The sequence below is a fragment of the Corvus brachyrhynchos genome, unplaced genomic scaffold, assembly GCF_000691975.1.
Source record: "Corvus brachyrhynchos isolate BGI_N302 unplaced genomic scaffold, ASM69197v1 scaffold331, whole genome shotgun sequence".
NCBI classification, from domain to species: Eukaryota; Metazoa; Chordata; class Aves; order Passeriformes; family Corvidae; genus Corvus; species Corvus brachyrhynchos.
Genome location: NW_008237229.1, coordinates 1,723,227 through 1,747,578, shown reverse-complemented (window position 1 = coordinate 1,747,578; position 24,352 = coordinate 1,723,227). Strand labels below are relative to the sequence as shown.

The 24,352-nt window shown below is 38.5% G+C and overlaps 1 protein-coding gene across 1 annotated transcript; it reads left to right on the top strand.

Moving 5' to 3' along the window:
* The first annotated feature begins 3,823 nt into the window (after nt 1-3,823).
* AFG3L2 (AFG3 like matrix AAA peptidase subunit 2) lies at nt 3,824-23,808 on the top strand. Its single transcript, XM_017729437.1, has 17 exons — nt 3,824-3,855; nt 4,683-4,831; nt 5,301-5,369; nt 5,831-5,946; nt 6,837-6,989; nt 9,183-9,257; nt 10,654-10,778; nt 13,086-13,359; nt 13,914-14,051; nt 15,749-15,902; nt 16,497-16,604; nt 16,744-16,869; nt 17,908-18,018; nt 18,596-18,711; nt 19,657-19,857; nt 21,486-21,680; nt 22,793-23,808. The coding sequence occupies exons 1-17, from the start codon at nt 3,824-3,826 to the stop codon at nt 23,033-23,035; spliced, it is 2,385 nt and encodes a 794-aa protein (XP_017584926.1). The 3' UTR covers nt 23,036-23,808.
* Nucleotides 23,809-24,352: the final 544 nt, after the last annotated feature.

Below are 24,352 nucleotides of genomic sequence, written 5' to 3'. Positions count from 1 at the left end.
CGGCTGCAGGAGAGTTGTCTTGCAGAAGGAAAACAAGGCGACGCCCCAGAGCTGCTGCTGCACCCCGCCAGTATTTAAGAGTCTTAGAACGTTAACAGTTTGGAAGGGACCTTAAAGATTTTCTCGTCCCAACTTCCCTGCCGTGGACAGGGAACCCCTCCCACTACACCAGGTTGCTCAGAGCCCCATCCAACCTGGCTTTGAACACTGCCAGGGTTGGGGCGTCCACAACTTCTCTGAGCAACCTGTTCCAGTGTCTCACCACCCTCACAGTACATAATTTCTTCCTACTATCTAACTTAATTTCTTCTCTTTCAATTTGTACCCATTACTCCTTATCCTGTCAGTACAGTTCCTGACAGAGTTCCTCTCCAGCTTCTCTGTAGACCCCCTTCAGATACTGTAAGGTTACTATGAGCTCTCCATGCAACTTTCTCTTCTCTAGACTGAGTAGCCCCAACTTTCTCAGCTTCTTTTCGTAGAGGAAGGTTCTCGGGTTCCCACTGGTTTCCCAGGTGCTGTGTCCCACCTAACTCCAAAGTTTTTCCATTGCTTTCTCAGGGTGGTGATATGCATTAGGTGGGTTTATGGCTGTGTGAGAGACTGAAATGTTAACAATTAATGACTGAGCCGTTTGTTTTGGGTGTCAGTGTTTTGGAAAAAAGCCTGGTTGTTTGCATCCTGGGATTGCATGGTGCAGTGGTACCATGGATCTGCACCTACTGTTGTGGTATTAACTGATAAATCATCGTGTCTGTGTGTTCATTCTTAGTGAAATGGCCTTTACTCTCAGCTATTACAAGATGTGTACTACCCTTGTTGACAGCTCTAATGCAGTGGAGGAGTGACAGGCCTATGCTGCTGCTTGGGAAAAGGAAGATGCTTAATTCCTCTGTCTTTCATTGGCATCTTGAGAGGTTTGCTTTGTTTTCCTGTGGCATAGAGTGGTGAACAGCCACACCTTTATAGGAATGAAGCTTATCTCTAGGATAGTGATAATTGTGAGATGAATACAGAGAAGGATGTCAGTAGCTTTGTTCTCAGCATGAATATGTAGTTTGTTTTTAATGATGAATTTGGTTTTGTTTGATCAGAGCTGAACATCATTTCAACAATAAATAAAACACTATCAGCAGTGCTGCTGATATCTCAGGAAGCTAATTTTTGTTTCTTTCAATAAAATTTGATGAGTTCTTATTTGGAATCAACCTTAGGAAGGGGACTTCGTTTACATTCTAGCTTCTGGCTTTTTGTGTAGGCAGAAAAATGACGGTCTTTGTTCCATAAAAGCCATTACTTTTTTAAATTGGTCTTTCTTTAAGAAAAAGTGAGTAGCTTGGAATCACAGAGCCTTAGAAAAACTTGGGTTGGAAGGGACCTTAAAGATTGTCTCGTTACAACCCCCTTTGCCATGGGCAGGGACACCTCCCACCAGACCAGGTTGCTCAAGGTACCATCTAGTCTCACCCTGAACGCTTCCAGGTTTAGGGCATCCACAACTTCTCTGAGCAACCTGTTCCAGTGTCTCACCACCTTCTAGGAGTAAAGAATTTCTTCCTAATATCTAATCCAAATCTCTACTCTTTTAGTTTAAAAACATTTACTCTTGTCCTATCACTATTTGCCCATGTAGAAAGCAACTTGAATTAAGTTGAATTTCTTCATCAACTTCTTGTTGTGTGTTGTCCCCTCTGCCCATTATGTTCTTATGTAATATTTTGGTAGCTGTTAGATAATTAAGACTTTCAGCTTAATTTTACTTTGATTTGGAACTTGATAACGGATTCTCTATCCGATTTGTATAGCTCAGCAAGTGGACTTTCTGTTCCTGCTTTGTGTAGCCTCAGTTTTTAAAAAATGGATTGTGCTTACAGAGTTTTGTAAACTTTTTAAGTAGTTCTGCTTGTGATCTTGGGTTTGCATGGCACTCTGGACTAGTAACATCTTATGGGTTATTTTAATTCTAAAACTGACCTTTGTGTATTTTGCTTATCTAGAACTTAACATTTTAAAAAGTCTTGATTTTTAGGATGGTGTCACAAGGTTTGTCTGAAAGAAAAAATCAGATTTTTTTTTGTTTTGTTTTACATGCAGTGAAATTTTTTGCCTCTGACTGGGAGACACTTGGCAAGAATTTCCTGGTAGACAGCCCAAAACAGCATCCAGTCAAAATGTGCTCTGCTTGCTTTCTCTCTGTTTAGGCAGTGAGTGTGCTTATATCAGCTAAGCTTGCTGTGGCATTCCCACTGCCAGACAACCCAGGGACAGGCCCCGTATCAGGATCAGTATGATCAGTTTTTGTGCTGATGTTTTACAGAGTTCTTGAATATCTCCAGTGAGAGAGACTCCACAACCTTTCTGGGCAGCCTGTTCCAGTGGTTAGTCACCCACACAGCAAAGACATTCTTCCTCCTATTCAGGGGGAGCTTCCTGTGCATCAGTTTTTGCCCATTGCCTCTTGTCCTTTTGCTCGGCACCACCAATAAGAGCCTGGATCCATCTTCCTGTCACCCTTCCCTCAGATACCTAAAGATGTTAATGAGGTCCCCTCTCAGACGCCTCTTCTTGAGGCAGTCAGGTGACTTACTGATCATGCCATGAAGTTATTTGTTCCTTTTTCTCACAAAGCAACTTCAAAGCACTCAGCTCTCTGCATATTAACTTGACAGGTGACTGTGTGTGTTCATGGAATTTAGGATCTCCAGAGACAATCCAACAAGAATCCCGTTATTCAGGTCTGCCCCAAAGCTCCATCTGCTTATCCTTCTCTCTCCTTCACTTAAACTGTAACTTAATTGTGTAGTAAACCCATGCTGGTCTAGCCCAGCCGGGCAATTGGATTTGGCTTACTTTAAGTTTTCTTTTAAACATGAGCAGTTGCTTTATCTTAGTTGGAGTAAAGCTTTCTGAATATTCCAGTCTCTTTGCAAATAAAAAGTAATCTGAATTTGCAGAAGAAGTAAGTCCCTAATTCTTGTGCGTTATGGGAGACCACTGACATAGGAGAAAACCCAGTTGTTTCTTTGAGTTTCATCAGTTGCTGCAACATTCACTGCCGGTATTTGAACTATACATGGTCTGTGGCAAGCTCTTTTACTGCCCACATGGATGCATCCCACTTGTCCTAAAACTTCTAGAAGCACAGATGGAATTGCTCGTGTTGGAGGTCATAGTATATTGGACTTAGTAGTTGTTCTCTCCGTTAGCTTCTCTCCAGACTGTCTGCACTGCACATGCTTCTCATAATCGCTAAAATACCCTCTTGGATTTTCAGTATCAGATTTTATTCAGAGACGTGGAGACGCGCAAAATTAATGGCTTGACCAAGCAGCCCAAGAATTCTTAGCTCAGTCTGCCGCAAAAGCAAGCAATGAGAACATTTTGGTGTTCCTCTTGGTTCCAGAGGTGGAACTACAGAGATGCTTGAAATAAGTCTAATGTATTTCATCATTTAAGAAGGGGTAGAGGGGAAGCTCCCAGACAGAAGATTTCAGGAGAGTTAGAGCATTCAGTTAATGATGGCAGCATGCCTAGGGTAGTTCTAGTGTGCAATTGAGTAATCAAAAGTTTCTTTAATATGCAAAAATAGGTTTTGTTTGCAACCACTGTACCTTGGCTATAACACTGAGCTTTCCTTCACAGATGTAGTCCTAGAGGTGTTAGTCCCAGGTGGATGTTTGCTGTCTTGCAAGGATACTCAGAGTCACATTTTCAGGACCTGTTGCTTTTCAGTTAGTGGTGTTTATTTTTTGCATTTTACTATTTCTGTGACTCTTAAGGTAAATAGCTCCTAATTAAAAAGAACAGAAGACTGAGCACCTTTATGGGGCAGAAGGGAATGGAGACAGAAAGAAAGTCAGTCTGTGGGGAAATCTTGGTATGGATATTTTGTTTCTCAGAAGTGTTGGAAAAGCTTATGAAGGGGATTTTATCTAAAATATGTCCTTATTGAAAAAAATAGGTATGATTTCTCTAATAAAATTGCAGTTTACACTTTTTGAAAGTATTCAGCTACAGTAGCAAAATTTTGTTAAGAATTAATGAGTTTAAATATTTAGACTTCCCTGATTGCACTTAAATGATGAATAACAGTAAACAGCCTTAGGACAAGGTGCTATAGGCTTAGGTTTGTTGTGGTTTTATAACTGGATGTTTACCCACATAGGGCTTTAGGTCTTCTTTTTGAACTGAGATTCTTCCTCTGTGTTGGTTCCTTAGCTGGATGCAAGCATTGTCTGCCATATCCCTTTATTTTGGATTCAAGGAGATCTCTCATGTTCAGAAGCTACAACTTCTTAACTATTTGAAAAAAAGTTGCAGATAAAACATGATTCAGCACTGTGTGCATCATGGTTTTACAGTCACAGCTAATGTTGCACTTAAGTATCATTCAGGTGGTATGATGAAATATTTCCCATAGAAATCAATGTGTATTAAATGTTCATAGCTTGTAGTGTTTTCTGCTTGGTTTTTCTCTTTTAATATAGATTGTTTTGTTTGTGTGTGAGATTAAACTCTGCTCTTAACAATGAGAATAAAAATTTCCTTGCTGTAGAATTTACTCATTTGATGAACTTTTATTTTTCCACTGTTGTCTTACTTTCTGGCCCACAGCAGTTACTACAAGGTCTGTTGTAAAGTAGTCTCTGACTAGCTGCAAGTCTCTAGTAGAGAGCTTGAAGATTTTCGTGGCATGTTCTTGTTGCTTTATGTTTCTTTTTTGTTTTTCAGCTCTGTGAACAAGTTACTCCTGGAGTTACTGCTGACAGAAGCACTGTCTTGGCAAGTGTAATCGCTGCTTGCAGAAGGCTTTTCTCTCAACCTCCCAAAGGTGACTCTGGTTTGTGAAGTGGAGCAGGCTGCTTACATACCTTGCTGAGGACTGCACTCATGTACCATTTAGGTTTATTGTCTGTGGGGAAGGAAGTTCTTGTACTAACCAGCCTTTAATCTTGAGATGGAGCATTGGATTTATGGGATTTTTAGGAGCTATTAAAGAATAGTGTGGTTTGCTTAACTTCACACTGTGCAACGGAGCTTTCTGTTGAACTAAGCTTCTCTATCTCTGGTTAAAAGATAGCTTTACTTCAGGTTATTAAATACATGTAGTACTCTCTTGTCAGTGTAGTAGATTTATTTATGGAGACCAGGTAGAGCTTTTCAAGAACAAAGCTGGTTTTGCAGTCTGTATGTTGCTAGCTTCTTTGCTGGTGTATACATTCAGCTTGTGACTACTGAAGTGTGATGACAGAATTGTAGAATAAAAAACAATTATGAGCTTCTTTCCTCTTTCCTAATAGGATTTGAAAAATATTTTCCCAATGGGAAAAAATCTAATGGAACTAAAGGTACACCTGGAGAAACAAAAGGTAAAAAAGGTGCTTGACTTCAGTTCTTTGTGAGATGCGTATTCATTAAATTAGATTTTGGCATAACAATTGTGAGTTTGGGTTTTAGTTTTTTTCTTTATTTTTCAGGGAAGATATTTCTGTACCAGTGTAGTTTAGAAGTGCAAATTTGTATGTTTTTATTATACATGATATGAAAGCAAAATAATGTTAACCTTATGGAACAGTATTTATTTTTATGCTTCTGTTGAAATGCTGTCCCTCACTTATAAGTTAACAGACCTCTCTTCTGGTCATAATTGTCTCTCTGCCACTTACTGGACTATATAGCTGGTTTTCTATGGAAAATGCTGTTCCTCACATAATCTAATTATTGTAGTATTACAAACTAGTAAATTTTTCAGAACATCTCCTTAATGTAACTAATAAAAAGTAATGTGAGATTGGCATAAGATGTAATGATTTTTTGTTGTTGTTGTTAGAAACGAAGGAAGCTAGTTCCAGACAACCTAGTGGGACTAGTAGTGGAGGAGGTGGCAGTGGTGGAAAAAAAGGTGGCAAAAAAGAAGAAACTAACTGGTGGACCAGATTACAGAAGGTTTTGACTTTAAATTATCTTTCGTTATATTACAGTCTTGTCTTCATGAAATAACCTTGCTTTTTGCTTTAGCCATGTTTTTTGCTTTTTAGGGCCATATTCTGATTGCCTAAATCTTGCTCAAGCCTCCTGTACCAGGCATTTCATAGTAACTGGCTCTAGGTGGCTCCCCACTCCGTGCCTTTCCTGAGTAACTGTTTTGTGCATGACTCCAGAGGCATCTACCTCTGGTTCGGGAATGTTAAGCTGTGTGAATGTGATTGCCAATAGTCAATATTCTTAGAGTGGAGCCTCAGACCTTTAAAGGCCTTGTGTTTCATTTCAGTGTCAATTTGTAAAACTTTCTGACCACACAATGCCCGTTAAATGTAGTTTGCTCTTACCTGTTCTGACCTTAATGGAATACTTTGTGAGTTTCCTCTTGAAATTTATTGCCATTACCTGTGACATAAATATGATAGCACCTGATAGTACAGTAATATAAAGAATGCTTTTGGTGCACATATTTTTCCTCCTTCTTGTTTGTTTTTTCTTCTGTTAGTTTTTTCCTTTATTTTTTGTCTTGCATGTAGTCCTGGAGACCAAGGATAATTGTTTTAGAATGGAGGCAGAAAGGTCATGCGATTTTTTTCTAAAAGCAGTAGTTTGTAGATCAAAACTGTTCAATTACTGTTTGTAAAACACTTAAAGGTTTACTGTTACTATAATTCCTCAGTTCTAGCTGAAATTACTGAAGTGTGTTCATACAGCAAAACAGACCTTTGTTTGACATTTTCTGTGGCAGCCTTGAGGACAGGGAATCGAAGCCACAAGGAGATACCAGAACCTGTTTGCTATATGCTTACTGTATTACAGACTCTAAAATTTTTTTCCTCCTCTCCATTTCCTAGGGTGACATTCCATGGGATGTCAGGGAGTTTCGGATGTATGTAATTGGAAGTTCTTTTTTCTGGACAATGGTTGTATACTACTTCTTCTTCAGGGTCCCTGGGAGAGAAATCACCTGGAAAGACTTTGTCAACAACTACCTTTCTAAAGGATTGGTGAGTGGGGAAGGGAATCCATATGAAACATCAGAGTGCTGAGGAGGCTTGTTTCTGCCTCCCCACTTATGCTTGTGTTCATGTGTCTGTAGAGTGAGAACTGGCTCAGAGTAATTTTTTGAGTGAGAAAGGGATTAGCTTTCATTTTCATCAGTTCCTAGATCTGATTTCAGGATAGATGGGTGAAGACTTATGTCATTTCAAGAGAGGAGGGAGAATAGCAGCTCAGGACAAAACTTTTGTTGCGTAGCTGTTGTGAATGCTGGTTTGAAGGGGCAGTGTAACCACGCTCTCTCTGGGTGTGGCTTTTGCAGTACAGGTAAGCTGACTGAATGGCTTAAACAGACAAGCCAGCTGCCTTTGGAAGAAGCTTTCTCCTTACCACTTGCATGAGCCCATCCCTCTGAAAGAAAAGCTTTTCTGCTTGTTTCATGCCTGAAATCAGTTCCTTGGGGAATCTGAGAAGCAGCAGTGAGAACAGAAAGGAGGGGGGTGGGGAATGGAAGAATCCCTTCAAGGACAGTACATTGGCGTCCCTTCAAGGGCAGTAAATCAGCCTAACTGTGTTGTAAAGTACCCTCCTCTCTTTGTTTTCTCCTCTCATTTCTTCTTAACCTGGAGCCACTACTGGAGCAATCAATTTTATCATCAATATCTTATCTTTCTGTAGAACTTGGCAGCTTTCCACACTTGGAGTAATAGGTTGGTGATTCCCTGAAGTTCAGGAGATTGTGTCTTGCGCAGGCTTTTTCCACTTCAGGAGCCACTAGTTCTTTGCTCTCTTCCCTCCCTGCTTGTAGCCTTGCCTGCAGATTAGGAAAGCTTTGGTTTGGTTTGTCCTCTAGGTTTCAGACCTAGAGGGATTTTCTGTTAACATAGAACTAACCTTCCATTACTTTGGTAAGCTGCTGAACAGGGTGTTTCTTACCTTTCTTTTCTAACTGATCTCTTCAGAGCTGCTCTGTATGCTTTTCCCCTTCTGCCTAGACTGTCTTACAATCTGTCCTGTTTTGAATTGATGATTGTGCACATCTTGTGAAAAAACCCCTTACTGATAAATTTCTGAAGGAGTAAGACAATTAACTCTAAAAAGATTAGTTTAGCTGTTATAATGAACAAAGCCTGAAGCTTCTTTGCAGAAAAGCATTGTGAAAGTAGGCCATTGCACAGAACCAAGTTTCTTGTGTCTTTGTAAGATGTAGTGTGGATATTCAGACAGACTAAATGTGTAGCTATCGAGTGCTACACATTAGTATGTTAGGTTTCCACAGTGGTGGGGAGAAGACTGCACTGCTGGGGTCAGGTGCTTTTCAAAACAAAGGGGTTCAGGTAGTGCTGCATGAAATCAGGTTAGTTCTAGAGTGACTTCTTAGCTCATGTTTTGCTTCAATTCTTCTGGAAATGGCCACATGTAGCGAGTTCAGGGAGCAACCTTACTGACCTGTGTGCAGCTCAGGCCCAAATACTGGAACCATTGCTGGTTTTAAATGCTTTAAGGATGCTGAAAGCAGTTATTTTATGGGAAGAGGAAGAAGAAGTGGAAAAATCTTTAGTTGACTTGTAAAGAGACCTTGCCAAACCAAAGAAACTAACCATTGGAGGAGACTTGTAAAAGAGAGCTTAATGGTATATATCTGCTAAACCTATAGCACAGTTCTTAGGTTTATATGGTATCTGTTGCCTCAGCTAAATACTTCTTTGTCTGATTGATGTTATTGTGTTTAATATGGTAGCACAGGAAGCCCTTTCTATTCGGGAAAACAATTGTAAGAGCAAAGTTAAGATTTCCCTCATTTTGCTCAGTTTGCTTTGTTTTGGAAGCTGCTATAAGAGTCTGGAGTCATATAACTTACTGCTTTTGGTGTTGGACCACTGAGACAAGCAAGTATTGTTTAACTATTTCACTGTAAATGATTTTTGCTGAGGCATGCATTGGGTTTTTTCCTTGACAAAAGGGTATGACATCAATCTTTCAATCTCGATTCTGATGTGGCAGTATTCTTTTTTTCCTGATTACATACATGATTCTTAATGGGAAACTGTAGACTGTGGAACTGTTCTGATACACATGATTAATTTTATTCTGCTAACTGGAAAACAGATTCACATTTGGTATCTGAAGCTCTTAGCTGTGGTGGAAGCGCAGTGACTGTACACTCTTCACTCAGGTTTTGTTCTTTTCTCCTCCTACAGGTGGACAGACTTGAAGTGGTGAATAAGCGCTTTGTTAGAGTTGTCTTTGTTCCTGGAAAGTCTCCTCATGAATGGGTAAACGCTTTTAATACATGTACATGAGACATTAGAAGCAGCAAAACAGTCTTTTTAGGTAAAGTTTGAGGCAGAAACTTGGTCTGGAGCATTAATAATTTCTTAATCTAAAACATATTTTCTGCATTACTGTTACATTATCCTACATTGTGTATTTCTCACTTTACTGTACCAATTGTTTTGCCATAGATGCCTTTAAACTATGGCAAGTAGTTCCTTTCCAGCACTTTGCTCTTTAATACAGATGCTTAAATAGGAAGACCAAGAAATTGCTGAAGGTTCTGTATTTTTAACTGCTGTTTTCCATCTGCTCAAGAAAATCACAGGCTTAAATGCACATACTTTTGAATCTTTTCTGTTCCAGACTGCTTTTAGCCAGTTAGTTGAGAAAACAAAAAGAAGTGTTGGTTTCCAAAGTACTTATTTCATGGAGTTGCTCTTCTAGTAGTACAGTGAGGAATAGACTAATGCCGGTGGAAGTTTTTCAAAGAATGATACCCAGTGGCAGAGACCAATTAAAAAATAAATAAAATTTTCATAGAAAATGTGGAAAATTCAAAGAAGCATTAGAAAAACTTTTTCAGGTTACCTGTTCTTAGGTGGTGGAGCTTTTTTTAGCTGTCTTTCTGAAACAAGGTCTGCAAGTCCCTCCTGGGTAAAGTGAAATCTGCAGCAATTACTTAATCAGTGAGTTTCAGTGTGGCTTATTTATACACCTACTCTTTAGCCCACATACAAGCAGTTGCCTTCATTTCTCAATCAGTTAACTCCTGTTTTTTTCATTTTCAATGTTAGGCTAAGGAGGGGCAAGTCAGGCAGGTCATGGTGCGAAAGGGGAGATTTTCTTGAAAGACCAGATCTCAACACATTTTGAAAGTAATGTCTTGATTTTTTTTTTTTTTTGATCTATGATAAATTTCATGCTGTTTTTTTGTGAAGACAGCTTACTCTAAAGCTAGTATAGACTGCAGAAGTTTTTTTTTAAGAAAAGCAAAAACCTTTCTTAATCAGAAGGGCAGAGACCTTCAGATGAAACAGTAAGTTGTATGACTGCTATGTTTCCAGGTTCAGTGCTCTGTATTATTCTGACTATATAGCTCCCTTACAAAGATCTGTTTATTACTTCTGTTTTTTTCTGGAGAAAATGCCAGGATTTCCATCTGTTTAAAGTGCCCCAAAACCATTGGGTGTTATCATCTCTGCAGAAGCAATGACAGATACAGTGTATTCAGGTTGGGAGGCTTCAGATTTATTGCGTGTCTCTTACATCATTTACACACTTGATAAGGCAACTTAAACTTGGTCCACATTTAACACCTGCACAAGGAATTATCAGACTAGAAGAAGTTGTCTTGTAGTGCAGGTGAAGTTTGCTGATCTCTGCTTTTTTCCCCAGCAGTACGTCTGGTTTAATATCGGTAGTGTGGACACTTTTGAACGGAATCTTGAGACTGTGCAGCAAGATCTGGGAATAGAGGTGGAGAACAGATTGCCTGTAGTCTACTCAACAGAGAGTGATGGGTAAGAAGCTGCTTTAAAAAGTCTCTGGTAAAAAAATGGTTGTGTTTACAGCAAAGTAGATTTGTAATACACACACCTTACGCTTCACTAGGTGGCAGTATTATCAGAATAACAGCTTGGGTTTGAGTGTTAACTGCCTGTAAGAGAAGCTGTTCAGTACTTTGTCTATGAAGAAATCCATATCCTCTTACTCTAAATATAGCTTCGTATTATATAAATGCTTGTTTACTATAACTCCTTTCTTCATTTAAGCCCTTCCTCCCAGTGACTTTTACTAGAGCAAGAGATAGCCAGGCACAACAGTAGAGCTCCAGAGATGATGCTCATGTAGACTTTTGAACAGAAAAATTATATCATAGAACTACAGTCTATTGGCTGAGATATTCTGGGCATCAATGTCTGCCCAAAAATTCAGCATAAATCAAATTCTGTGGCCTTGGAAAAAAGCAAGAGATTGGTGATTAAGTAGATCACACTAACCTGCCTGTTAGCAGAAACTGGAAGATGTGTCATGCTCTTAATTGTTAAGAAAAATAGTACTGATTTACAGCAGATTTATAGCATTGTTGCTTCCTCATTAGGGAATAATGGCTCTAATACTAGATTTGTGTTCTTTATGTTAGCCTTTTGTAGCTGAATTTTATTGACCTGGACTTTAGAAGACAGTAAAAGTGCTTCCCTGATGTATTTTTCCAAATGGCTTAGAAGACAAACATAATATTGTATCCCAAGAACTGGTTTCTTTTTGTTCTAAGTGAACAATTACTCCTGGTGGTGTCTGTGGAATAGGTTTTGTATCATGAGGAAGTTCTGCTTTGGGTGTAGTAGCTCATGTGATTAATGAAAATGGCTTATTTAGGGTTTTGTATCATGAGGAAGTTCTGCTTTGGGTGATTAATGAAAATGGCTTATTTACTGCTTCTGTTGCGTTTTCTTTCTTTGTACTTTGGTGTGTGTGTTTTGGTGTGGGGGTTGGAGGGGAATGTTTTGGTTATTTCTGCAGTGTGTTTTACCAAGCTGCTGCTACCTGTTGGTCTTGGTGGCAGCAGGAAAAGTGGTGGCCTTAATTCTGGGCAATCCTGCAACTTCAGGTAGAGGTTCTTATTTCCTTGGTCTACACTGCCTGCCTCATTTTTCTGTTTCTTTATAATGTAGCATGCTCTTAAGGATGGTCCATAAGTAAACCTGTTGAGCCCTTAAGTAAACAAACCTGGGGAAAAGTGATGGTCAGGGCAGCACAGTGCTTGTGTGAAAAGGCTGCATGTTGGCCTGAGGCTTCTTATAATAGACTGCGAAAAATAGGTCAGTTCCTGTGCCTTCTTCAGCCTTGTACAGACCTTTACTTCCTGAATCCCTCTTTATGACCACAGCTCTGGTAATGTATATATGCCCCTGCCCCAGGAAGGCCACAGGAAACAGGGGGGAGCAGCAGCTACATATAATCAAAGTACTACTGCTCCCTCTTGGATCAGGATCTGCTGAATACCATAGCAGAGGGAAAAAATCCTTCTTTTCCTCTTTATCCCAGAAATGTGGGTTATCAGTAAAGCCTGGAAATCCTGTGCTCACTTATGACTGTGCTTCTTTTCCAGATTTTGTTTTTGCGGAGTGTGTATAGAAAGTCTTGTGAGCTGTTTGTTGAAGCTGTTCCTTTTCACAGAAAAATCTGTACAGTGCTCAGATACTATGATAAAGAGGATTGTGTTAGGGTTTTTGGCTTATACAGAGCTGTGCTAGAAAGCTGGAGGACAATGGACAATGAATAATAAAGAAACCCCCACACCCCAAGAAACCAAAACCCCCCCAAAAAATCTGTAACCTTGAAAAGGAGAATGGAAACATTGAAAGAAGAAAAAAAATGTAAAAAACTTAAAGACCTAAGGGAAGAAGAGCGTGTATTTTGGAGAGAAATTTCTGCTTGAAGTAGTAGCATACGCTGACTGTATGCTATTTAATACAACTTATTTTGAGAACATAACCATTTACATAACTAGTCCTGTAAATATACCTTTGAAAAAACAAACTACTTCTGTTTGTTAGGTAAAGCAATTTTTCTCTGTAAAACTCATCAATGTTACTTGATATGGTTGGTTTCAAAACAAGCAACTATCAATATAACAATTTGTTTTCAAATTTATTTCGGTTGTTTCCCATTTGAACAACCTGCAGAAATACAAACAATTCAAGTTAATTGAGTATTAGTCTTGAATTTGTTTGTTTATGATGGAACCAACATCTTTGACATGTTATTTACAGTGCTGGGTTTTTGTGATGTGTTTTTCTTTTTTTATTTGTTTTTCTCCACAGATCATTTCTCCTGAGTTTGCTGCCTACAATTCTGATTATTGGTTCATTGCTGTACACATTAAGAAGAGGTCCTGCAGGCTTAGGTCGGGCAGGGCGTGGAATGGGTGGACTTTTCAGTGTTGGTGAAACTACAGCCAAAGTCCTTAAGGATGAAATAGATGTTAAATTCAAAGATGTAGCTGGCTGTGAGGAGGCCAAATTAGAGATAATGGAGTTCGTTAACTTCCTGAAAAATCCCAAACAGTATGAGGATCTGGGAGCAAAAATTCCAAAGGTAAGGGAATGATGACTTAGACTTTATTCTTCTAGTAGTCCTCAGTATTCTGAACTGTACTAGGATTGTTTACATATGCAATGCTTTCCAGCTTGTGTCTTCTCACATTTAGAAAAAAAATAAATAGGCATTAAGTGTCAGCAGTGTAACTGTGGTGCCAGAAGACTTGCCTTGTGGAATACTTTATCTGTTCACATGGACCTGAAATGATACACATAGAGGTATAGCATCAATCCTGTATATACTTACTACAGAATTGCCTTTTGGCTGTGCTGGCAGGGGAGCCCACCTGATGACACACCTTTCTTTTTCTTGTTTAATAAGTCAGTCAAAGAAAACACTGTTCCTGTAACTCCTAAGACAGCATGGCAGTGTTGTATCTGATTTGTTTTTCCTTTTGCTCGTTTAAGGGAGGGATTAATCTTCCGTTATTTCCCTGCATGATTTTGACTGTGGTGAAAGAAAAGCCAGTGGACTCAATATCATAACATGCTATTTCATAGGCTTAATACTATGTTTTCTTCATGAGGAAACTATACCTGTTTCTCTTGCAGGGGGCAATTCTGACAGGTCCTCCAGGTACTGGGAAAACACTTCTGGCTAAAGCTACAGCTGGAGAAGCCAATGTGCCATTTATCACAGTCAACGGCTCAGAGTTCTTAGAGATGTTTGTTGGTGTGGGTCCAGCGCGAGTAAGTCTTTGGCCTTGCTCTTTTCTTTCAGTACTGGCTATTGAAAGGATGTTGTCAGGTTTGGGAGACAAACAGTTTGATTACAGCTGAAGTTCTTTCAGGTTTCTTACAAGTGATGCCAGATGCACATCTAAACACAAAAATCAGAGCTGTATCTTTTATTAAAGTTACTACGGCAGTTCAGAATCTGGTTTCAGGCCATTAAGGATGTGCCTCTTTTCAGGTGCTTAAGAACACAGAACAACACTCTTCAAGCTCTGATCTGAAGTAAATTTAGTAGCTGGATCAGAAATGTGTAGCTCATTTGACCACTGCTATGGGAATGCCTCTTCCTGCTCTAAGTCCTTCCTCTTTCTTTGAAGAAATTTGTTCTCTTTTAGTTTCAAACTCTTAGCTGTAAGGAGTTTTCTTGGACACACAGATAAACTTCTGGTTGAAATACTAGTCCAGTGACTGATTTCTGGAGATCGGGTGTTTAAAGTAACCAAATATATATATAATACATTTTTGTCCTTTTCTGCCTCAACTGTCTTAAAATAGCTCATTAAAAACACATTAAGTGTTATAAACAACTTACTGATATTTTATGGTAATAAAAATTTGGGAAAGTATTAGGTATCCTAAAATAATAGTGATACTCAGACTTCTGTTGTCAGTAGATACCTGAAATGCCCCAAAGCAAAGGTACTTAACCTCTCTGTACCAGTCTGTGCAAGTGCTTTTACCCAGTGAAATCTGTTGACACAACTTTGGCTGGGAATCGAGCCTATAGGAAACAACATGAGAGAGTGTTTTACTTTCAGTTCCTATTAATCTATTAAATAAGGCAGTTGTTAGTGATGCTAAATTGATAATTTGTAAATTGGGATGCGCTACAACTAAAACTGCTTACACAGGCTTGGTTTCTTTGGTGGTTTTTTAGCATATATGCGTTATGGAAACCTTTAGTTTCCATAATGCGTATACACTAAAAATAGTTGTATGAATCTGGATTTCTTCTTGTTCCAATGAAAAGATAGTTCACTTGAAGCATCTGACACTTGTTGATCTTGTTCCTTCATTGTACTTTTTTCTGGTGACTTTCTGTAGTACAGCCTACTGTCCAAAATTTGCATATCTTCATGTCTACTGTACATTTTTTTGTCATCAGAGAAGCCTTCTCTAATTGCATCACTAATGTATAAAGTAGTAGAGCTCTGAGCTGCATATAATTCCTACTCAGGTCAAAATTCTCCATTAATTTTTCATTTCCTGTTTGCTCCAGTTCGATTCCTCAGTTGTAGATCTGTTGACTCACTGAACTGGTTGTAATGAGGTCCGTCTGATACATTTGCAAGCAGAGCAACATTGCTATGTTGCATCTGAAAGTCAAGTCAGATTGTGCTGCAACTACCACAGTAGTTAGGTAATGCCTTGTTTAAAATATGAAAGTCTAAAAAAAATTTCAGCTATCTACTCAATTCCTGAATATTTTTTCCAGACTTCTAGAAGTTAATTTAACTTCCAAATGAATATTTTGAGGGGAATTAAGTAGCTTATCACTGCCGTGAGAGCTGACTGAAGGCTTTGGCATGCTTGTTCAGAGCCATGTCCAGTTATAGGGATATTGTTACTGATGTGCCTCTTCCCTTCCTCCCCACCCCCCAACTTGAAAGAGTTACAAAGCAGTCTGATGCCTTCTCTGTTCTTTTGTTAAGGTTAGAGACTTATTTGCTCTGGCGCGTAAAAATGCCCCATGCATTCTCTTCATTGATGAAATAGATGCAGTAGGGAGGAAGAGAGGAAGGGGCAACTTTGGAGGACAGAGTGAACAAGAGAACACACTCAATCAGCTTTTAGTAGAAATGGATGGTGAGTATTTAATGTCTAATACCACATTATAATAACAAGGATATTGGAAAGAACTAATACGCTTGTTCAGACCTGCTAACCAAGATTTGGATTCTAGCTTAAATCCAAATCGTATCTGTTTCCTTGTTTCCTAAAATAAAGAATGGTGACTCATTTTGCTGCAGCCTGGTGTTGTACTAAAATTCATTCAGAGACAAAGAACCCTCATTCTGTATCTCCTAACTCTTTGTTGTAGTTGAATAGGCCAAAAAATTCTTCGCAATAAGACCAGTCTGTCTGTAAAAAAATACAGCTCGCCATGCTGGTTCTGCAATTTCCTGAGCAGTTAATCTATTATTGTATTTTGAAGATAAAGCAGGATTTGATATAGTACTTCACAGAGCAGAGCCCAAGGCCATTTTCTTGCTTGTTACATAAAGCCGGACAATGCAGCAATAAATAGAAATATTTTCAGCTTTAAGATAATTTGTTTAAACTGTCAGTTCTTACATGACCCTGTAAAGCGGACAGTCTTTATTTCTGTTTTTTGGTTTGGTTTTTTTTCACAGAAATTATATTTACACAGCTTTTCTCTTTATCACTTTTCTTTAACAGGATTTAATACAACCACAAATGTAGTCATTTTGGCAGGTACTAACAGGCCAGATATTTTAGACCCAGCTCTGATGAGACCAGGACGCTTTGACAGGCAGATTTACATTGGTAAGTTTGCCTGGGAGCCTGTGTCATCCTGTGTTTGTAGAATACTGCGGAAGTCACTGCAGCTATGTAACTTTCTTGCACACATTCAATTTGAATATGTATGTGTGTGAAAAGTAAAACCATGTATTTTATTTTAAAGGACCCCCAGATATAAAAGGAAGAGCATCCATTTTCAAAGTTCACCTTAGACCTCTGAAATTAGACGCTGTCTTAAATAAAGATAACCTAGCAAGAAAGCTTGCATCACTAACACCTGGGTTTTCTGGTAAGTGACTCCTAATGCCACTGTTCTCCATTTACTATTTAAGCTGTAGATGTTTGACTTCCCTACTAATTCTGGTTTTCTTGCACCTGATCTTTTGGATGGCCTTTTATTTCGTTGTATTTACTGGCACAGCCTGAAATTCTCTTTGCCTGTTTGAGCAATTAGGCAGTTTCTGAGGGTTTCAAGTTTTGTCAGCTTTAGTCAGGGTGGCATGAAAAGGCAGTTTCTTCTGTCTTCAGTGCAAGCAATTGGGAGGTTTCTTATTGTTATCACTTGTGTGTGTGTTCTTCCTTCATTTGTCCTGTCCTTTGTTGCATTCTTGGAGACTTCTAGAGAAGACCTGGGTTTTGTGGAGTTTATGTGCCTATTCTTTAGGGGAATTTATGTTTCTGGATGTAAAACCCAAAAAAAAGTGCAGAATTCAACTACTGGTCAACACAGATTTTAAATGAATTGCATTATAAGCAAGTAATGAGAGTTTTCACATCCGTCCTAATTCAACACTTGTGAATTCTTCACTGGTGTTTGGTCTGTATAAAACTGGTTTTCTGAGATTTGATTGTCAATGTTTCTGGCAGCTACAGTGATGATGTTTAAACCAAGTTATCTCTGCAAATAGTGTTAACAAAAAGTGGAGGCTTGAAATCAGTAATGTGAAAGGATATCTTCTAGAGATATGCCAATATCTGAGCTATACTGAATTCACATATAGGAAATGCATGCAGCTAAATATACAGTAGTTTAAGTATAATCTGTTGCAGACAGAAAAGGAAGGTGGGAAGTGTCAAACAAGTACTTCAGTGGTAATAAACTTTATTTGTTGGCTGTCTACCTATGAGAAACATCCTAAAGCCTATAACTATAGTACATGCATTTAAATATATCTTGAATAATTAAGCTATTTCAGAGTACATTACCTTTAATTTTCAAGTTCGGTGAGAGTTTATAGCAAACTAGTTATAGATAAGGTTATCTTTATGCTAAACTCAGAGAAAATTGTTGAAAAGGATCAGTAATTCTTGCCTTCTCTGCTTTTAGGTGCTGATATTGCTAATGTCTGTAATGAAGCTGCTTTAATTGCTGCAAGGCATCTCTCAGATGCTATAAACCAAAAGCATTTTGAGCAAGCAATTGAAAGAGTTATTGGAGGTAGGTGAATTGCATCAATTTTTTCTCAAAAATTGTAATGTGGCAGGCAACTTCCTTTTTTATATGTTTAGGAAGCCATGCTTTGAATCTTTGTCCTGTTCTTCAAGGCGGATTTTTTCCTCTCCCAAACACATCTGAGATTTAGAAAAGAACTATCCTGTCTGTATTGCTGACTTCTGTAATAGAGAAAGGGGTACAAAGAGAAATTTCATCAGGACGCTTCTGTAATTTCTTCAAACTGGCAAGAGGAAAAGCTGTTCGGATTTAGGGATGCTTTTAACTGCTGCTAGCCTGAAATAGTCCAGAAAAGATTTTTAAAGTGCAAATGTTTTATTTAAATATTTGAATATTCTTAAGAACTTGCTTTCAAACTAGAAAGTTTAATGAAGGACAAGGTTACAGTGAAACCTGAAAGATGCAAATTTCTAAAAGTTGCAAGTTCAGGGTTTTTTTAAACTTTTTCCATAGATCATATGCATGGCCTACTAAGTATTGCTCACCATCTTTCCAAATGAGGTAAAGGATTTCAGAGGAGAAAGGTGTGTCTGAAACTACTAATAAAATTTATTTTACAAAGGTTTGGAAAAGAAAACTCAAGTACTCCAGCCAGAGGAGAAAAAGACAGTAGCATATCACGAGGCAGGGCATGCAGTTGCTGGGTGGTTTTTGGAACATGCTGACCCACTGTTGAAGGTAAGATGGCTAATTTGAACTTGTAATTTTAACAGTAGTGTGGACAACATCTTTTTCTTTGTGGTTTCTTTTGCCCCCTAACATTAAGAAGATATTAAAATATATAATCTTAAAAAAAGCAGTGCAAGTGTGTCAATTTTAGAGTACATTTTGGTTAATTTCTTGTAACTTTCTTAACTGTTTTCTGACTTAGCTGTTACATGGGTAGTATAAATGTCCTTTGAAAATGAGAGACCTGATCTTCCCATGAGTCTGCCTGCCTTGATAGCTGCTTTTTCTCTGAGGCTTTCAGTACAGATCAGTAGTTTAAGTTAGTCTTACCAGGTTACACAGGTATACTTCAGGAATATAAGTATAAAAAGGGTAAATTTCAGTTTCAATTTGCTTTGTTTTGGGTTCACAGCTTGACAAGTTGAATGTAAAGGAAAAAGCACCAAATCTCCCAAGTTACTTTAACATTCATAGTTTTGCATAGCTGTGTTTTTAATCTCATCTCAAGCTTAAAATTAATTTTGTACAATTTATTGCTGGAAGAAAGGTCATTAGTAAATGTGGAAACTCCTTAAACTGTTCAGAATGCTAGAGATGGAAAAATGCTATGTCTGTTACAGAGTATATAATGCCCAATACATAACTCTCAAGGAATTGTGGGTTTTAATTAAAATAGTACTTTGAAAATATCATACAGTTTTTAGAGAAGATATGACAGTGGTCTTACCTTTCTTTTCCAGATATTCTAGTAGTTGTCATCCCAGTTTAGAGCTAGCCAGGGCTTTTAGGGATAAAACACATTGGGGGCAAAACTGTAAGCGGAAATAATGTCTGAATTATACCTCAAGGGTGAGTATGGTGTAGGTTGTGGTATTAAAAAGTAAGTCAAACTGAAGAATGCTTTTTGGTTTTTAACACTGGTCAGTTGTAGCATTCTGTTAATGTCGATTGTAGGTATCTATTATTCCACGTGGTAAAGGACTGGGTTACGCTCAGTATTTGCCCAAAGAACAGTATCTTTATACCAAAGAGCAGCTACTGGACAGAATGTGCATGACTCTGGGAGGACGCGTGTCTGAGCAAATCTTCTTTGGACGAATTACAACTGGTGCCCAAGATGACTTAAAGAAGGTGACCCAGAGTGCATATGCTCAGGTATGGGCTTAAGTGAGACTTTTTTCTTTCCTTTACTGCGTTATTTCCAACCTAACTAATATTTTGATATGATGCAGTTTCATCAGGTACTTCCTTCAAAAGCCTAGTTTCAGAAAACACTGCATGAATAAACATCGTGGTGTTGTTTAGAGATGCTGATGACTCAAGTATTTTATTTCAGTCTCACAACAGCAATCCATGCATTAGGCTTTGATTACTGCCCTACATCTGCCCACAGGGACATAACGTGTTGCAGTTGGATCCGATTGGATTCAATTACATGTGGAAATTGTATACTTTTTTTAAAATGGAGTTTAGTGCTCAGATTTGATCATATCATCCTACATTTACAATTGCCCAGTGTGAAGATTCAGTTTGGATTCACACCTGAAATCCAGACAACCTTGTATTAAAGCACTATTTGGTGTCAGCTAAGGCTATGGGAATTAAGACATCAGTTTGTGTTTGTATCGTATTAACTAATGTAGATGAGTAATTTAAAATCTTATCAATGCAGTGACTCACCTAAGTGTAGCTGTGTGCTACACACAGGTGTGTTACTACATTTCCTGCATCAGCACAAAAGATGTTATCTCATAAGACACTCATAAGGTGAGCAAGAGACATTTTGGAGTATACTTATCTTCCCCTGCACACTTACCCCAAATCCCACCTACTTCCTGGTCTCAGTCGTGCTTCTTGTAGCCTCAGTTCTGGAAGTGACTGTGTAGTAATATCCTGTTAGTTCTGTGGGATCTTCAGTGACTCTTGTTCAATTTTAAATTTAAAAATTAAGTCTACTTACAGACTTCTGCACATGTTAACCAAAAAAAATTATCAAACTTTTCTTAAGGAAGCAGGTTAAAATGCTTGGCTCTAATGGTGAGATCTCTTTGAGTTCTGAATAGTCGTCGTCATACCTATGTGGATCTTGCTAGAGTGAGAAGTGCTGCTTTAGTAACCATCGAATTGATAGTAGCCATGGAGTCAATAAATAAATAGCAGTTTGAACTTGCTTCTGCCTCTGTTGGAGCAAAATGCAACTTAAAACATCCATATTTGGCAACTGGACAAGTCAGTATTCAGTACTGAGGCAAGCAAGATAAGAATTGTTTTCACATTTGTAGAGGAGTGTTTTGGGATGAGGAATAGCATATGATTTTTGAACTTGATAGAAAAAAATCCTCAAGACCCTCTACTTTAGTACTTACGTCACCTTATCTTTATGGGTGAATAGAATATGCTAAACTTCAGAAGTATTTTGAATGGCAAAACACATTTCTGGTAAAGGAGAAGAGTTTTACTGCTTAAGGAAGGCAGAAGTGTTTTTTGTGTAATATCTTAGTATTTAAACAGCAAAGCAGTATGCATACCACTAGTAACTACTTTGAAATGGTGTTATTTGTGTCCTTCACTTTAATCAATAAAAAGAAATAAGAGAAAGCCAACACATGTCTGTTAACTTAGGTAGACTTGAGTTTTCAGGGAAGGGTTGATGTTACAGGAAAAGATTAGGTTATAGCAAAATTACTTCTTCCTTTCCTTTTTGTTGGCCATATTTTACATCAACATACACTAAAATCTTGCTGTTTCTCCTTTGTTTATTTGATTTTTTTTTTTTCCTTCAGATTGTTCAGTTTGGTATGAATGAAAAAGTGGGGCAGATTTCCTTTGATCTCCCTCGTCAAGGAGACATGGTCTTAGAGAAACCTTACAGCGAGGCAACTGCCAGGTTGATAGACGAAGAGGTGCGGTCGCTAATTAACATTGCCTATGAAAGGACATTAAAACTTCTGACTGAGAAGAAAGCAGAAGTGGAGAAGGTGAGCATTACAGTATTTTTAGCCACTGAGTTCCAGATGGTAAGCCAAAATCTGAATTGAACGGAATTAGATTTAAAATAGTGACTATATAAGTATATGAGGAGGTTTGCTCAAAACCCACTTGATGTAATCTTGAGAATGTGTCACAAGACTTAAGTAAATACAAACTTCCATTTGTGTTGGAACACCTCTGAGCATATCACAAGCATGATTTAGCATCCCTCCTTGCTTATGTGGTCAATATTCAGTTGGAAAGTTGGAGGGAAGAGTCTGCCTACTAACGTAGGGTTTAGTAGATGTGATAGGCAAATAAAAAACTTAAAAACCCAAAGACGATAATACCAGGACCCCAATCTTTTGGGCTAAAAGAAGCCCTTGTAAGCAGGGACGTTCATATGACTTCTTTTCTCTGAGTTCCTTTTGAATGTTAATAAAAATATCTTTGGCTTCTTCTGTTCCTGTCCCTTGGCTGCATGTGAGCTGCCTCACTGCAGCCGATATATGCAGCTTGTGCATATTCTCTTTCTTCATGCCACAAAACCTGATACAGCAAAAGGATAATTTTCTAGAATAGGCATCCAATAGGCTTACTGACAAGCCATAAATCCTGTTGTAGCAGGTCAGCATCCTGAAAGAGATCACTGAATGTGGTTCGTGCTGAACAATGAGCTCACTGACCCAAGGCTGCAAACTACCCTGGTACAGTATTCACACATTGGTATTTTATGGTGCTCTTTCGCTTGTAACACAACAGCAGCCTGACTGAGCCATCCCCATTGGAACACTTGTTTTCATCTGTAGCTTAATGTCTTGCATCAGGAGCTTTTTGGCAGAAGTGGAAAGCTGCTGCTCTTAAGCAACAATAAAAGCAGTAGTGACCCACAGAGAGGGCACTTTGCTTAATCTTAAAAGCAGGATTAAAAATAAGATTGTATTTGTTCTCCCTAAGTGCTCAAGGGGGAGAAGAGTCTTGTATCTGGTGAACTCTGAACAACCTGTTTTTTCTATCAAAGTTAATCAATGCCAAGTTAACTGCCTTAACAAACTCTTCTAAACAGGACAGCCATCTTAGGTATTTTATATGTGTGACATAACTTGCTGTGCTATTCCAGGTTGCCCTGCGACTACTGGAGAAGGAAGTGCTTGACAAAAGTGACATGCTAGACTTGCTTGGCCCAAGACCATTTGCAGAAAAGTCTACTTATGAAGAATTTGTGGAAGGTACAGGAAGTTTGGATGAGGATACTTCACTACCAGAAGGCCTTAAAGACTGGAACAAAGAGCGTGAAAAAGAAAAAGAGGAGACAACAGATGAACAGGTCGCTAGGCAGATCAGAGGAGGGATGCCATTTTAACTGTGAAGTGTGTGCCCCCGTTGACTTGAGCTCTGGAAGAGAAACAAACTCACCTAGTTTGTACTTCAAAACAAAAAATATTTATTCAGCCAAACTGTATTAGGGATGGGTGGAGGAGTGATCTCTTGGGATGAGATAAGGATGTTTTGCTTCCGATGTACATGTGTGAGATCCTCAGTTCACTGGTAAGAGGTGGTCATCTTTCGTTTGTCAGCTGGAGAAGCATACATGGGATTTGAGCTGCAGTGGAACGCCAGAACCGAGCCTCTCAAGCTTTGAAACAGTTCAGATTCATGCACAAACTTTGTGGCACTGGTCTTTTTTTTTTTTTTTTTTCTCCAATCGTCTGTAAGCTTTCAAAAATCAAAGGGTTTTTTGATTATTTATCTAAACTATACCTGTATGTGACCTGTTTCCAAAAAGAAAAAGAATCATACAAAATACTTAGTCAAATGTGAAAGTCTGGTTGTACAAAGTACTAGCTTTGCAAAACTATCAGCTCTTTCATCTGACCCTTTCCCCTTCACATCATTTTGATTTTAGAGTTTGTCTACAGAGAACTGCCATGTATGTTGACAGTGAAACTGGACACTTGCTTAAATATATTAAAATGTACTCATGGTTCAGTGTCTTAAATTAAGTCTGAAACTGTTTGGCTCCTGCAGTTTTACCAGTCAGTTTTTTACAGAGTTCTGTAAAATATTGAACATATGAATGTGTTGTGTAAATACAGTTTGAGTCAATAAAAACAGTACTTTTCTGAACAAAGCTTACCCTTTTTTTGCTGGTTTCTTGGTATAGAATTCAGAACAATACAAACCTCTGTTAAAATAGAGTTAACAAGGTTGTGCTCACAAATACCAAAAGCAGCAACCAAAACCAAAGGTGATAAATCAGATTGTCAGAGTTGCATACTGGTTTTCTGAACCTAAAACAATGGGGTTTTTCCCCTGCTTAGTTGAATACAGTTGTCTTAGTAATCTGCTTCTGGTTGTCTGCTGAATGCTAAGAATTCATTAGTTGGAGAATTCAGCTGTTCGAAAATTAATGGCCCGTCTGCCCATCCCAGCAGAAGACAGGGAAGCATGGTTGGAGGGTGGAGTGTTGGTTAAGTGGGGAAGGAAAATGAACCAATCTTCTCTGCTGGACCAAAAATCCTTAAAGGGTGATGAGTCAGAGGGCAGGTTAAGAGGATAACTAGTGACTGATTCCATCTCTATGTTGCAAAACACTGGAAAGCGAAAGCAGTAGGCTAACAAAGGAGAAAGTTTGTCTGAAAGTTTAGACCCTTGGTTCTAAAGTTGAGTTAAATTATTT

Excerpts from the sequence above, each read along its gene's own strand:
- AFG3L2 (XM_017729437.1), top strand. The coding sequence starts at position 3,824 with ATGGGGCAGAAGGGAATGGAGACAGAAAGAAA. Across the intron at positions 6,990-9,182 it reads ACTACCTTTCTAAAGGATTG|GTGGACAGACTTGAAGTGGT; the intron begins GTGAGTGGGGAA and ends CTCCTCCTACAG. Across the intron at positions 14,052-15,748 it reads TTGGTGTGGGTCCAGCGCGA|GTTAGAGACTTATTTGCTCT; the intron begins GTAAGTCTTTGG and ends TCTTTTGTTAAG.